General features: G+C 46.3%; 1 protein-coding gene across 1 annotated transcript in view; it reads left to right on the plus strand.

The window, feature by feature from the left end:
- LOC137562513 (dnaJ homolog subfamily C member 3-like) overlaps nt 1-15,537 on the plus strand; it is a 34,966-nt gene continuing 19,429 nt past the window's right edge. The window contains exons 1-4 of the mRNA XM_068273915.1: nt 1-100; nt 7,237-7,368; nt 11,548-11,658; nt 14,399-14,523. Of these exons, the coding sequence (XP_068130016.1) occupies nt 40-100; nt 7,237-7,368; nt 11,548-11,658; nt 14,399-14,523 (429 nt within the window). The 5' untranslated portion in view covers nt 1-39. The remainder of the gene's footprint in view (nt 101-7,236; nt 7,369-11,547; nt 11,659-14,398; nt 14,524-15,537) is intronic.

Below are 15,537 nucleotides of genomic sequence, written 5' to 3' on the forward strand. Positions count from 1 at the left end.
TGGCCGGAAGCCGCTGCGCTGGCTGTCAGGAGCGTAGGAATGCCATCCGGAAGCGGAAGCGGCGATCTGCCTGTGGATGTACCTTGCAGAGGGGCTGCAGGTAATGATAGGAATGGGCAGGGGCGGGTGTGTGTGCTTGAATGTCACGTGACTGTGCCTGGCTGTGTGCCTGCGGGGTCTCCCCGGATGTGGGGCTGCCAGGGAGGGGGTGTTTCATGTTCTTATGCTGAGCTGAATAGGCAGACGCATTATCACTGGTCTGATATGGGGGATCATATAACAAGGGGATCTGAACTGAGAGGGATATGAAGGCTGACATGTGTATTTCCTTATAAGCAATGCAGATTGCCTGGCTGTCCTGCAGATCCTCTGCCGCTAAGGCCATGTTCACAGTGTAATTGTGTTCCCTGTGACAACAGGAACGCAATGGACCTGGACAGCAGCACTGCGCGTTGTGTCGGGTATAGTGAAGCATACAGTCCATGAAAATGATGCTTCACTTTTACTGTTGACGCACAAATTAAAGGGAAGGTTCAGGCAGTTTGAGAAAATAAAAAACCATATCCACTTACCTGGGGCTTCCTCCAGCCCGTGGCAGGCAGGAGGTGCCCTCGCCGCAGTTCCAGAGGCTCCCGGTCGTCTCCCGTGGCCGACCTAGCCAGGCCCGGCTGCCAGGTCGGGCTCTTCTGCGCTCCAATCTGCGCCTCAGGGGGGTGTGCTGACGTCATCAGACGTCATCCGGGCTGTACTGTGCAGGTGCAGTAGTTCTGAGCCTGCGCAGTACAGCCCGGAGGACGTCCGATGACGCAGAAGAGCCCGTCGTTGGAGCGCAGAAGAGCCCGACTTGGCAGCCGGCCTGGCCAGGTCGGGTCGGCCACCGGAGACAACCGGGAGCCTCCGGAGCGGCGGCAAGGGCACCTCCTGCCTGCCACGGGCTGGAGGAAGCCCCAGGTAAGTGGATATGGATTTTTTTTCTTTCAAACTGCCTGAACCTTCCCTTTAATGCAGTGCATTATGATGTTGCAGCCAGTTATATCGCAACTCCTCCGCTGCATTGTAAGCATCACATAGGTCGTGCATCACAGTGTGCTGAGCCGCGTTACACCGCAACACACCACTGTCAACATGGCTTAATACTTTAAGCCATAGACCCTGAACAAGCATGTAGATCAGGTGCTCTGACTGAAGGATGACTGGATTGGCTGCATGCTTGTTTCAGGTATGTGTTTCAGACACTACTAATATCACAGAGATCAGCAAGGCTGACAGGCAACTGGTGTTGTTTAACAAGAAATAAATATGGCAGCCTCCATATCACTTTTAGATCAGATATCTTTTAAAGGATACTTAGTTATCAAGCACATTTTTCTCAACATAAATGACCTACCTGCCCCTGTTCACAAGCCCAATCTGGGCTGGATCGCATGTTTTTTTTTCCCCACAGGGCTTCACCGGATCCGCAGTTTGGGCCGCTTGTATTTCCTGCCCCGGAAGTAATAATGCCCATTGTAGTAGCTCACTTCCCTGTTTCTGTACTTGGAACGCAGAGGGAAGTTGTTATTCATTGCGTGCTGCTGTACATTGAGGTACGGCTGCGCAGGCGTATTAGAGCGCCGGAGGAGGGTTTTGCTTGCCTTCGTCACTCGCAAGCCAAACCCTCTGCTTCAGTCACCGCCCATCAATCACTCCCACTCCTCTCAGCCCACACCCTTCGGCCGCCGCCTCACCTCGTGCACGCACCCAGCACTGATCATCCGTGCATGAGACGCGCAGGCAGGCGGAGGCTGATTGGATTAATTGCCTTTGTAACAAAATACTGATTAATTAGAGTGGGTCCACACTAGACCCGGTTGCAGGACGGACACTGCAGTCCAGATCAGGGGAAGTACCCACCGTACTGCAAACTGATGAAAGTGCATCAGTTTTGCATCAGTTTCCGTTCAGGTTTTTCCCTGACAGAAAACGTCTCCATCATTAGGAAGGAGTGGGAGGATTTTTTGGGGCCAATCATAAAGCTCAGGCTATCCGTTTTAACATCAGTTTTTTGCCTGTGGAGCTGGAGATGCGTTTTCTCATTACTTTCACTACCCCTGCGTGTATCCGTGGTCCTGATCCGTTGCGTGAAAATGCAGCAGATCCGGACCTTCCGTTCAGGTTTTGAAAACGGATCCCCGCAAACGCAGACGGATCCGTTTTTTACTTGGGTGAGGCTGGCTGCAATTTTAACATTAGTATCCGGGACTCCGTTTTTCATCAGGTTTGAAAAACGCAGCCACGGATACGTTTCCAGACCTAGTGTGGACTGGCTCTAATTGTATAAATAAATTATATTCAAATAAGGTCTCAGCCTCCGCCTGCCTGCGCGTCTCATCCACGGATGATCTGTGCTGGGACCGTGCATCAGGCTAGGCGGCGGCTGAAGGGAGTGGGGGCGTGTATTAGGGTGGTGGCTGAAGTGGAGGGTTTGGCTTGCGAGTGACGAAGCAAGCTCAAACCCTCCTCCGGCAGCTCAGTACCCGTGCGCATTCGTACGCAAATGTACGGATGCACGCTTTGAAAGCTCTCTGCGCCAGTGTTCGCACAGTGAGACTAAGGGTACTGTGCCTGCGCTACCAATACAGTTCCGGGTCGCTGAGGAGCCCGACTGGAACTTACCGCGCTAAATAGATACATTTCTCGGGGGAACAGAGGGTGCGATTCAACTACAAAAATGGTTAGTTACACGCAGGCGTGCGTGTTTTACGTTACACACATTGCCTGATAACTCCTTTAAGTCCTGAACCGAATTGGAAACCCTATGTGTATGGGGAGGTGTGCATAGGCTTACCGCACCTCCCGTTGGCCAGTGTTCAGCTGTAACTGGCCTCGATCACAAGCCCGGCGCAGTATATACGCGCGCACTCCCACTGGTAGACACAGCAAGTTTGCACGGCCACTAGGTACCCAAAGGGACATACTGGGCATGAGCGCAAAGTATGTCCGGGTCAGGTGACTGCACGCATCGGCTATGTCTTCCCGCGGGAGTTTGCTGACCAGGGCTTTAGAATAGGGCTGGTTACAGATCAATGGAGGCAGACATCGGGCTACTGACAAAACAAAAACTCTCTCTCTCTCTCTCTCTCTCTCACACTTCAGGACGAAGGTATCCTTTAAGGATAATACTTTAATGTTGGACTGTTTGGGTTGTAGAAATAAACTCCATGGTGGTGTTATTGCTATCTGTTTCAGTAGGACATTTCTCCTCCTAATAGAAAGTGTCTCCAGCAGGGGCAGTGACAGTAAGCAGAGCTACGCTGGCTCTAGTTTAGGATTAGATTGCGTCCTTTCTCCTTCCTGTGTCAGTTTGCCCTTTGTATCCATGCAAGGATCTATCGTGCGCTGGCTATTATATGATTTCTTTACGTTGCTGCCTTTCCTCTGTCGCTCAGCCGCGTTGTGAAGGTGTTATGACGTGCCTGTGTTAATGTAGTGCTGGGACAGTAAATGACCGGCAGTCCACACCCTGCTTACATTTATTTGTTCTGCAGCAGAGTATGACTTGCCTGGAAAGGCAGCAGACATCCATAGTTAAGTTTACACGTCCAAGAAAGATTTGTTTTCCCAGCGAGGGAAAGGTGGTTTTTCTTTCATCTTTGAGGCACATGTTTGAACTGTCACTTCATTAAAGGGGCTCTGGGTGGGGGTTTGAAAATAAAAACTGACACATATGGGGCTTCTACCAGCCCCTTTTAACTGTCATGTCCCGCGCCGTCCTCCTAGGATCCTCAGATCCCTGCCGCTGCTCCCGATCTGATATTCATCTTACAAGACCAATAGTGCTCGCTCCCGCTGGCGTCATCGGGAGCTTAACCATTTCAGCCCGCGGGGATTTTTCACCTTATGCATCAGAGCAATTTTCACCTCCCATTCATTCGCCAATAACTTTATCACTAATTATCACAATTTATTGATCTATATCTTGTTTTTTCCGCCACTAATTAGGCTTTTTTTGGGTGGTATATTTTGCTAAAAATTATTTTTTTATCAATGTATTTTAACAGGATTAATAAGAAAAAAATGGAACAATTTCATTATGTCTTAGTTTTCGTCCGTTCTAGCTTTGAAATAATTCTTGCTACCTTAATTAAAACCTACCGGTATGTATTTTATTTGCCCGTTTATCTCGGTTATGACACACATTTAAATTATGTCCCTATCACAATGTATGGTGCCAATATTTTATTTAAAAATAAAGGTGCAATTTTTTATCTGTTTTGCGTCCATCACTATTTACAAGCTTATAATTTAAAAAATGTTCGTAGTATACACCCTTTAAATGCATATTTAAAAAGTTCAGACCCTTAGGTAACTATTTGTTTTTGTTGTTGTTTTTTTGAATTGTAATTTTTTTTTTCCATTAAAAATTTTATTTGGGTAATATTTTGGTGTGGGAAATAAACAGTTAATTTTTAATGTTATTATATGTGTAAATTGTTTATAAATTATGTAGATGTAGTTTTACTATTTGGCCACAAGATGGCCACCTTGAATTTTTTTTTTCTCATTGTGCTTCTCGCTAAGCGGAAGCACAAGGGGGACGCGGAAAATTTTATTGGCAGAAAGACTGAAGCCTCTTGTAAGAGCGCTTCGGTTTTTCTGCTGGGGACACGGATCGGTGATCAGGAACCATGTTCCCGTTCACTGATCCCAGGGCTACCGGGGGACAGCACGGGGGCAAGCCGTGGCACTGCAGAAGAGCAGCCGCCTGGACGTGAGCATCACGTCCGGGCAGCTGAAATGGTTAATGCGCAGGCGCAGTATGAAGTTTTCTTGTATTGCGCCTGCGCAGTAGGCTCCTGATGATGCGTGCGGGAGCGAGCACTCGTGCGGCCATGTTCGTGCAGCCGCAGTTGAATTAGTCTGGGAACAGCGGATCATTGGAGGACGGCATGGGACATTACAGCTGCAGGGGGTCGGTAGAAGCCCCAGGTAAGTGTCCGTTTTTATTTTCAACACTCCCCCCCCCCCCCCTACAGAAACCCTTTAATGTCATTGACTTCTATACCAAAGTCCCCATTATCCGGAACTCGGGCAACTGGAAGTCTAAACTAACCGGCATGCCTGAGCGGATCACGAGGACTGGTTTTTGGGGGTATGCCGGCCATAAAATACTCACCAAGACTCTAGCGACGTCCCGCCGCTCCCAGTGGCTTTCCGGCCTCCGTGCATGGCTCCCGGCATGTCAGGTGACCCGCTGGAAGCCGTACATTGAGAGGAAACTGGAAAGTCACCAGGAGCCGGCTAGGTACTACAGAACACTGCTGGGGGCTCGGTGGGTATTCTTTCCTGCACTGGTGTGGGGGAGGGGTTCTTTTTCTGGCCGGTGCTTAAATCACCGGTAGGCACATGTATCGGGTGATCCCCACTGCTGCCAGATACCGGGGACTTTGCTGTACATGCATGCTTTCACAGATGATTAGATTGCTGGCTTTTTTTTTCTCTTTTTTTTTTTTTTTTTTTTTTAAAGCTACATGCTGCTGCCAGTTTGAATTACATTTATTAAATGTCTCGCCCAAATTTACGTGTACCAAACTCCACACTGGTCAGTGGGAAGGACATTGAGGAGTAAACACGAGATGATTGAGAATTATGCTAATTATCATGATATAGAATTATGCTAATTATGAAAATCTATTGTAAAATGGACTAATGAAATCTTGCAGTGAAAGCCTTTTGTTTGCCCATATTCAAGCTGCATAGATTTGCAGTAACATTTTCATAAATTTGCATCATCCTAGAATGATTTGCATGGTTCAGGGTAAATAGGAAATTGGCACTGAGTCATAACTTTGTACTACGGATGCCTTATGCTTCATACACACTTAAGATAAAAGTCTTTGGAAAAGGCAAGATCACAGACCAATCTTACCACCCTTCATGTAGTATGAGAGCCATACTCTACACAGTCTATTCTATGGAGCTGCACTCCCCATCAGATAAAATCTTTGCAAGATGCTGCACACACAGATGCTGTACACACTCAACAGATCATTTACTGCAAAAGATCTGTTCCTGCAAAATATCCATTCCTGCAAAATGCATTCATAGTCTATGATATCTGCAGATCCTCATACACACTTGGTTTAACAGACTTCATCTGCAGATCTGAAAATCCATCCTGGTGGATCTGATCTGCAGATGATCTGCAGATGATTGTTTGTTAAACCAAGTGTGTATGATGATCTGCAGATCTCATAGACTATGAATGCATTTTGCAGGAATGGATCTTTTGCAGATACTGATCTGTTGCATGTGTACAGCATCTTTGTGTGCAGCATCTTGCAAAGACTTTATCTGATGAGGAGTTCAGCTCCATAGAATAGACTGTGTAGAGTATGGCTCTCATACTACATGAAGGGTGGTAAGATTGGTCTGTGATTTTGCCTTTTCCAAATACTTTTATCTCAAGTGTGTATGCAGCATAAGATGTCTGTGGGGAAGGAATAGGGGGAACGAGAAAAGCTGCCCGTACAGTTATAGATTTCTCCCAAGTGTTCCGAAAGGATCCATTCATTTCTGAAAATAATCTGTACAGAAGGAATCCATTCCTACCATACAATGCACATCAATTTCCAGTAGATCACTCAATCACATTTACTTCCTGTTGGTGTAAATACCCTGGTGTTATTCCCAGTTGCATGCAATTTGCATGTTAGATGTAATTGTTGCATGTCACTGACCACCTCCAACCTGCAGCAGAGATGTGCTATGAGTGATAGAGATCTTCGTTCACTTGTATTTACTTTTATAGTAAAACGCAGCAATTACATTTGATGCTACTCATAGATTTGTTTCTTTCTATTTATAATGTTTTTCAGGGAAAACATACAGGGGCCATTTAGATTTGATTTTTTTCATGAAACAAACTTCCTAAAATTGGTACATCTGGTAACCTTAGTACAACAGTGGTACTAGAGACACACAGAAATACATAAATCACTTAAAAACGTATTGGTCTTACCTTTCAGAACACTGTTTGTAGTCATTTCAAACACTTTTATTGGATATGAGCACAGACAGTGAGTTTCAGGGTGCCAGTTTCACAAAGCGGTCATGCCTTTTACTGCTCTCCTGCGAAGCATGTTCTATTGACCCGAGGAAGCGGTGTGGTACTGTGAAACGTGTTGTCTGTCTTTTCGTGCATAGCTTCTGAAAGTGATATTTTGGAGATTTGTAAATATTGTGTCTTCCTATTAGAGGCAGCAGGAAGAGGAATACGACATCCGGAGCCTCAGTGCCCAGCTGGCATGGAGAGAGAGCGGCGCAGTGTGAGCGGGGTCCTCTCCTCTCTCTCCCTCCTCTGTGTCATCCTCGACCTTCAGCTGGATGGTAAGAAGGTGGCCCAAAGAAACTCTTCACCCTGTCTTTAAAACCTCACTAAAACTACCAGTGGAATAACCATAGCCTCCGCACTCCAGCGCAGGGGGTGGCATGAGCTGTAGGGACCTGCTCCTCTCCCCAACTCCCCTCCGTCCTCCCACCTTGTGCAGAATAAGCGCAGGGAACACTGTTATATTTACCAAGTAATCAAAACAAAACCTATAATGTGCGCTCCTTAAGACTTCCTTTTAACAAAGCGTTACGGCTTGTACTGGATCGCACCTGAACAAGTGTGTGTGTCACTCTTTAAAACATTGTAAATAGATAAACAGGGCGCTCTACAGAAAGCCACTAGTACTGTGCTCAAACATTGCATACACCACAATCATGGAAATAGAAATGGACAGAAGTAATGACCACGTACTGAAATGTCCTTGGTAAAAAATATAATAAAACATTATAAAATAATAATAAAGGTCCACAGAGTCCTTCTTCCAGACTTGCTTTGTGAATATGTAACCTTCACACTTCCTGAGTTTTATAGTAACAATATATGCTCACCAGACTTCACAGCTGCCCTTCTCAGGATCAGCCAAACACGCTTCTGGCCCAGCCAGTGACTCCTCGCTGTTCCAGCTTGTTTCCCCTTCATCAACCCGCTCCAGACATAGGAGACAAAAAACTCCAATAGTGTGATACTATATGGCTAAAATAAACTCTATTGCACCAGTGCTCCCAGTGTTTTACATCAGCACCCTTGTGCTCCACCACCGAGTAGTCAATAAAGCCTCTCACCACATAGTCTGGCTGACCCAGCACAGACCAGCATTAATCACTTCTGCAACCAGTACCAGACTTGTTCTCTTGTTGACAGCTTTCCTAGGACTCAAACAGGGCCAGATATAGTGCAAAATCTTCTTTTATTAAAAAAATAATTAAAACGTAGTGCACTTAAAATATCGTAGAAACAATTGCGCATAAAAATCCTTAAGAGCTCTTTCAGCGTCCCTCGCTCCTTAGGCCACGCCCCTAAGGAGCGAGGGACTACTCGGTGGTGGAGCACAAGGGTGCTGATGTAAAACACTGGGAGCACTGGTGCAATAGAGTTTATTTTAGCCATACAGTATCACACTATTGGAGTTTTTTGTCTCCTATGTCTGGAGCTGGTTGCTGAAGGGGAAACAAGCTGGAACAGCGAGGAGTCACTGGCTGGGCCAGAAGCGTGTTTGGCTGATCCTGAGAAGGGCAGCTGTGAAGTCTGGTGAGCGTATATTGTTACTATAAAACTCAGGAAGTGTGAAGGTTACATATTCACAAAGCAAGTCTGGAAGAAGGACTCTGTGGACCTTTATTATTATTATTTTATTATGTTTTATTATATTTTTTACCAAGGACATTTCAGTACGTGGTCATTACTTCTGTCCATTTCTATTTCCATGATTGTGGTGTATGCAATGTTTGAGCACAGTACTATCAGTGGCTGGATAGTGTAATGGTTAAGGGCCCTGCCTCTGACACAGGAGACTTGGGTTCAAATCTCGGCTCTGCCTGTTCAGTAAGCCAGCACCTATTCGGTAAGGAGTTTCTTGGGCAAGTCTCCTTAACACTGCTACTGCCTACTGAGTGCGCTCTAGTGGCTGCCTCGCAAGCACTTTGAGTCCGACAGGAGAAAGGCACTATACAAACACTGCCATTATTACTAGTGGCTTTCTGTAGAGCGCCCTGTTTATCTGTTTACTATATTTACCAAGTGCCTGCTGTATCGGGTCTCCACTTGCTCCTGGCATCTGCATGTGGCATTCTACCGCTTCTGATGCATGTCACGTCATCAGGAGCCTCAGGATGGCAGCATACAGCATGCAGCTCCTGGAGGGAAGAGGAGACCAGAGGCATCAGTGTTCTCCCCAGGCTCTTTTAGCTGGGTGCTCCACCCGGCTAGTTTTGGTGAGCACCTGGCTGTTATCGGCTCATCTTCTCCTTTGCTGTATGCAGAGAAGCGCCAGCCCTGTATTCTGTGATCACGCCCCACCCGGCTACTTTTTCATGCCACCCGGCTGAAAAAAAATTCTGGGGAGAACACTGGGCAGTGTGGACTAAGAACATAGAACAGTGCACCCTGCGCTTACTCTGCGCAAGAGTGGGTGGAGCAGAAGTGGCAAAACTGGCCGCTACTGGGGAGAATGTATTGGACACCCATGACCCGGGAGAAGGGGCGGGTCCCAATAATTCCGCTGGGGGGCCCGGGCCGCTGATGGTTACCCGCCTGAACTGTACAGTGCAACTTCTCAAAGCAAATTTGAGGGGATAGATCTCTATGTCCTGGTTCGCATTCCACTTTGCTGATCGCCGGCCCTGTGACCAATGTATCCCTAGGGCAGTGATCTGCAAACTTGGCTCTCTGGCTGTTAAGGAACTACAAGTCCCACTATGCATTTGCCTTTATGAATCATGACTGTGGCTGTCAGACTCCTGCAATGCATTGTGGGACTTATAGTTCTTTAACAGCTGGAGAGCCAAGTTTGCAGGACCACTGCCCTATGGGATCATTTTCACTGCAGCGTTTGCGATTTGCATAAATCTCATGCATGCAGTATTTTGGGGGCTTTTTTGTTGTGATTCTCGTTCTCTTGAATGGGAATCCCAAATCCTGGTAAAAGTGTGAAATTTGGTGCCACAAAATCAAAATTTGATTCACATTGTGAACTTGCCCTAAAAGGCTCTGATTTGCTGCCTATGATCTCGTGCTGCTTCTGCTTCCTGTGAGCCAAAAAGCAGGAAGTGACCACAGCCAATTAGAGCCTTACACACCTATTACCTGATCACATGCTTCTTGGGAAATGCGCTGCATGTGACTCTACTTACTTAAAGGGAACCTAAACTGAGAAGGATATGGATTATTCTTTTTAAAATAATACCAGTTGCTTGACTCTTCTGCTGATCCTGTGTCTCTAATACTTTTAACCACAGCCCCTCAACAAGCATGCAGATCAGGTGCGCTGAATGAAGTTAGACTGGATTAGCTGCATGCTTGTTTCAGGTGTGTGATTCAGCCACTGCTGCAGCCAAAGAGATCAGCAGGGCTGCCAGGCAACTGGTATTGTTTAAAAGGAAACATCCATATCCCTCTCGGTTTAGGTTCCCTTTAAGTGCCATGTTTTTCCCTTTCTAGACACATACATACTCGTACTTGTCTCCCCTTCCCAGTAATGTAGAATTAAACTTTTTTTTTTTTTTTTTTTTTTTTTTTTATTTTCCAGATCACCATTTATATAAAGGTTTAACTTAAAGCAGATCCGAGATGAAAACTAGCTATAGCAAGTAAATTGTCTATATATCTTATCTAAAGTTTAGATAGTTTACACAGCAAATCTAGCTGCACACAGCTTCAACGGTATATGATTATTTATTCCTGTGACACAATGAGAGCGGCCAGATTCTGTTTGTCACATTGTCACAGGCTGAGGGCTGGTGATGCTATCGGCTTGTCTGTGTGTAAATTCAGTCCGCTCTCCTCCTCCCCTCTGCCTCTGAAATCTCTGGCTAGTAACACCTCTCCCTCCTCCTGCCCAGACTGAGCTCCCATAAGCCCTTGCTACAGTGCCAAGGCACTGTGAAAAGCTGTAGCAGAGGCTTGTTTAGTTTATAGGGAATTAGAGTATTAAAACAAAACAAAAAAAGTATTTGGCTTGAGGAATGCCCTATAAACTATATGAAAGGAACACAATTATGCAATGAGTAAAAATTTTATCTCGGATCCACTTTAAATGCAGATCACTTCTATAAGGGGTTGCCATTTTTGGAGAATTGTCTTTCTCTGATTTGATGACTACGTGTCTATAGCGAGCAGGGATACCTTATGGTAATTATTAGGAGCACAGTCATATAACTGCTTCTGCAACAGTCTCCAGGGAGCCTGCTGTTAAAGTCACGCCCCCTGCAGCACTAATGAGAGGGCAGGGACTGAGTGGCAGCTTAGCCATGCCCCTTACTAAATTCATTTAAATGAAAAAACATCACTAACTTTTGTCCTGAAATAACAGCAGTTCTGCCCATTTACTGTTCAGGCAATACTCGGCATGTGCCTGTCACTCCAGGAATGAGAGCTGCTGTGTGATAATCTCTGCCAGTGTGATCGCAGTCTTGGTATGTCATCCATTAATGCCATGTGTTGTGTATTTTTTCGGGCAGGATCGCTGGCTTCCCGCCAGGCTGAGATAGAGAGCCACCTGGAGATGGGCCGCAAGCTGCTGGCGGCTGGACAACTGGCGGAGGCCCTCTCCCACTACCACTCCGCTGTGGGTGAGTACCCTGGAATATGTATACGCTGAATCCTTGTCATGTTTTCAATCGTTTTCAAGTTTAAAATGAATTCCTCAGTGCCTCATAATTTACAGATATTAAAATAATGTCCGTCACAAGAAGAATTCCCTCAAAGTCTGTAGCTGCTGTTTGTGGAGTATAACCTGTTCATGAAAGGGTATATAAAAGAGGGCACATAGTATACAGAACCAGGTCTTAACCACTTGCCCCAGGACCACCTAACACCGATCGGCGTAAGGTCCTTGGGGCGTGGTTTGCAGGAGATCGCACGCGCATCACTGCTTGGATGGCGGAGCGGAGTCTCCCAGCGGCGATCGGCGCTTGGAGACTGTTACGGCTAAACCGCAGTCTAATTACTCTGTACAGCGCTGCAATCTAAGGCAGCACTGTACCGGGACAGCCGTGTGACATGGCCTTCCCCTCTAGAGGCAGGGAAGTGACCGGCTGGCGGAGGGAGAGAACGAGGGGGGAGTAAAAAAAAAAATAGGCATATTTATTTAAAAAATAATGAAACAAATATTTATTTAAAAAAAAACAACATTAAGGCCTGGTGCACACCAAAAACCGCTAGCAGATCCTCAAAACGCTAGCGGTTTTTGAAGCTTTTTTTCTTATTATTAAGAAGCGTTTTGCTAGCGTTTGGCGGTGTTGTGTAGCATTTTTTTACTTAACGTGGTCCTTAAGTCTCTAAAAAAAAAAAGAGATTTACTCACCTGGGGCTTCCCTCAGCGCCCTGCAGCTGATCGGTGCCCTCGCAGCCCCGCTCCGATGGTCCAGGACCCGCCGGCGAACACTTCCGGTTTGGCCGTCACCGGCCGACAGGCATGGGAACGCGAGTGATTCTTCGCGTTCCCAGCCATAATATCGCCCCCTATGCTGCTATTATAGCAGCATAGGGGGCAATATTATGGCTGGGAACGCGAAGAATCAGAGCGGGGCTGCGAGGGCACCGTTTAGCTGCAGGAGGCTGAGGGAAGCCCCAGGTGAGTAAATCTAATTTTTTTTTTTTTTAGAGACTTAAGGATCACTTTAAAGTGAAGCGTTTTTGGGAGCGTTTTTGTGTAGCAGATTACAGATATTGTTACAGTAAAGCTGTTACTGAACTGCTACTGTAACAAAAACGCCTGCAAAACCGCTCTGATCTAGCATTTTATCAAGCGTTTTTCGTTTTTCCTATATTTAACATTGGAGGCAGAAATGCCTCAGAAATCGAAAAAATGCTGCAGCCCGGGAGTTTGCGTTTCAGCTAAAACCGACCCGCTCTGGTGTGCACCAGCCCATTAAAATACATTACCCAAGAGTTTCCTCAGCCACAAGCGTTCCTAAAAACGCAACTGAACCGTTTTGGTGTGCACTAGGCCTATGGGAGCAATCAGACCCCACCAGCAGAGAGCTCTGTTGGTGGGGAGAAAAGGGGGTGAGGGGGAATCACTTGTGTGCTGTGCGGCCCTGCAGCGAGGCCTTAAAGCTGCTGTGGCCTAATTTGAGAAAAATGGCCTGGTCTTTAGGGTGCGGTCCTCAAGAGGTTAGAGGAAACCAGAGCTGACATAGAGTAAGAGTATTATACATACCTGGGACTTCCGCCAGCCCCATCCACTCGGATCGCTCCCACGCCACCATCCTCAGTCTTCTGCAGTGCCGGTATCAGGTCCCGTAACCAGTCGGAGCCAGTCTGGCGTAAGGGAAGTGCGTTATATACGTATCTCTCCAGCAGCTGCCGGAGATAAGTAGAGGGCACACTTCTTCTGCGTAGACTGGCTCTGACTGGCTGAAGTGACAGGGCTGTCTGCTTCAGCACTTATTGGTAAAAGAGAGCTTCCCTGAGCCGCAACCCCCCTCCCTCCCCAGTCCAAAACAAAGCCTTTGAAACAAGAGCCTTCTGTCATGCTGCTCCTACACTGTGGAATGCCTTGCCACACCCAATCAAGTCAGCTCCAACCTGGGAGATGTTTAAAAGCCTGTCTGAAAAGCCACCAGTTTAGTCTGGCATTTATGATCACTTAACTGTTTCCCCTGTACACATCACTATGTACTCATCTGAGACAAGCGTATGCGATTTTGGTTGTATGGGAGAAAAGCACTTTCCAAATGTTGTTGTGGTATAAAAGTAAGATTAAAGAGACTCTATAACAATTTTCAGCCAAATTTCTTCCATCCTATAAATTCCTATACCTGTTCTAATGTGGTCTGGATTACTGCAGCCTTTTCTAGTTGCACTGTCTCTGTAATAAATCTAATCTTCTCTTTGTCAAGCCTTGTCGAGCCAGAGAGAAATGAAATGCCTCCGCTGTGATAGGAAGAAGTTATGCACGGCCCCTGCAGGCTCTGTGTGTGTGCTTTGTTTTATATATATATATATATACACACACACACACACACACACACACACACACACACACACACACACACACACACACACACACACACACACACACACACACACACCACTTCACTTCCTGGTTAGCGGCCATGTTTTTTGTTTGTAAACACTGCCTAACACTGGCGGTTAAAAGCCAGGATCACGGTGGGGAGCGCCGGAAATGGCAAAGTGGGGTCCAGGAGATCAGTGACTCGATTGGTATGTTTTTTATTGTACAAATCGGACAGTACAGATTCTCTTCATCAAACGTTGAAGGATGACCTGTCACAGAGGAGACTTATCCCCAGCCTTCACCATGTTCCCTTTCACATATAAATATCTTTTTTTTTTTTTTACCAGATGGAGACCCCAAGAACTACCTGACGTATTACAAGCGGGCCACTGTCTACCTAGCCATGGGCAAGTTCAGATCCGCTCTTCCAGATCTCAGCAAAGCCATCGACCTGAAGCCGGACTTCCTGGCTGTAAGCTCTCTATGTTTACGTACAGCTAGAAATGCTAAAGCCTTACCTGAAGTGACATGATGAGACATGTATACATACAGTACTAGTCCTACTAAGAAATGATGTGAAGTCCCTGTTTGTATTCCGGTACAGTTGTTTTCTATGCAAAGGAAATTGTCGAGCACCTTGTCGAATTCAGTCAGGTTTTCTGAAAAGTAAATAAAAGCTAAAAAAGCTAAGAGACAGCTTGAGATAATGTTTTAGTGTTGCTTTACTACTGCTTCTTTATCAGCTAAAATGGCAGAATATGGAATCATTCACACAGTAACTGTGACAGGCTGATGCTCGCTTATAAATACAGGTATAAAACTGAAAATAAAAATATGAGACTCATCGATGCTCTTAATGTTCTATTTATCATCCATACTACACATCCAATTCATTATCTCCATAAATTTGTTTCCACTTCAGGTTCACTGTGTAGCGATAATGAGAGGGAGATGGAAGCCGACATATTTATTTTCTTAAAGTGGACCTGAACTCAGAACTCCTCTTTGCTCTAAAAGATACAGAACAGCATAATATCCTTTAAAGGAAACATCCAAGAACAAAAAAAAAAAAAGATTCACTTACCTGGGGCTTCCTCCAGCCCGTGGCAGCCGTCCTGTGCCCTCGTCGCAGCTCCAGAGGCCCCCAGTCTTCTCCGCTGCTGAACCTGTCCTCGCCAGGTCGGGTTCCGGGTCGGCGTCTTCTGTGCTCTACCGTGCGGGTCACGTGGTCCGGCTGACGTTATCAGGACGGTACTGCGCTGGCGAGGTCGGGTTCTGCAGCAGAGAAGACCGGGAGCCTCCGGAGCTGCGGCGCATTTCTTTATTACAGCTGATACAAACCCTAAAAGAAATCTGCAGTGTTTCTACTACCTGATTCATGGAAGCAGACGTATTGTTTACAGCCTGTGCTTTAAAATGGGCTTATCTGGCATAGGCAGTCATGTGACACAGGGGAGAGATCAAATTACAACTAGTGATTAGACAC

Source organism: Hyperolius riggenbachi, chromosome 3 (assembly GCF_040937935.1).
Source record: "Hyperolius riggenbachi isolate aHypRig1 chromosome 3, aHypRig1.pri, whole genome shotgun sequence".
Classification (NCBI taxonomy): domain Eukaryota; kingdom Metazoa; phylum Chordata; class Amphibia; order Anura; family Hyperoliidae; genus Hyperolius; species Hyperolius riggenbachi.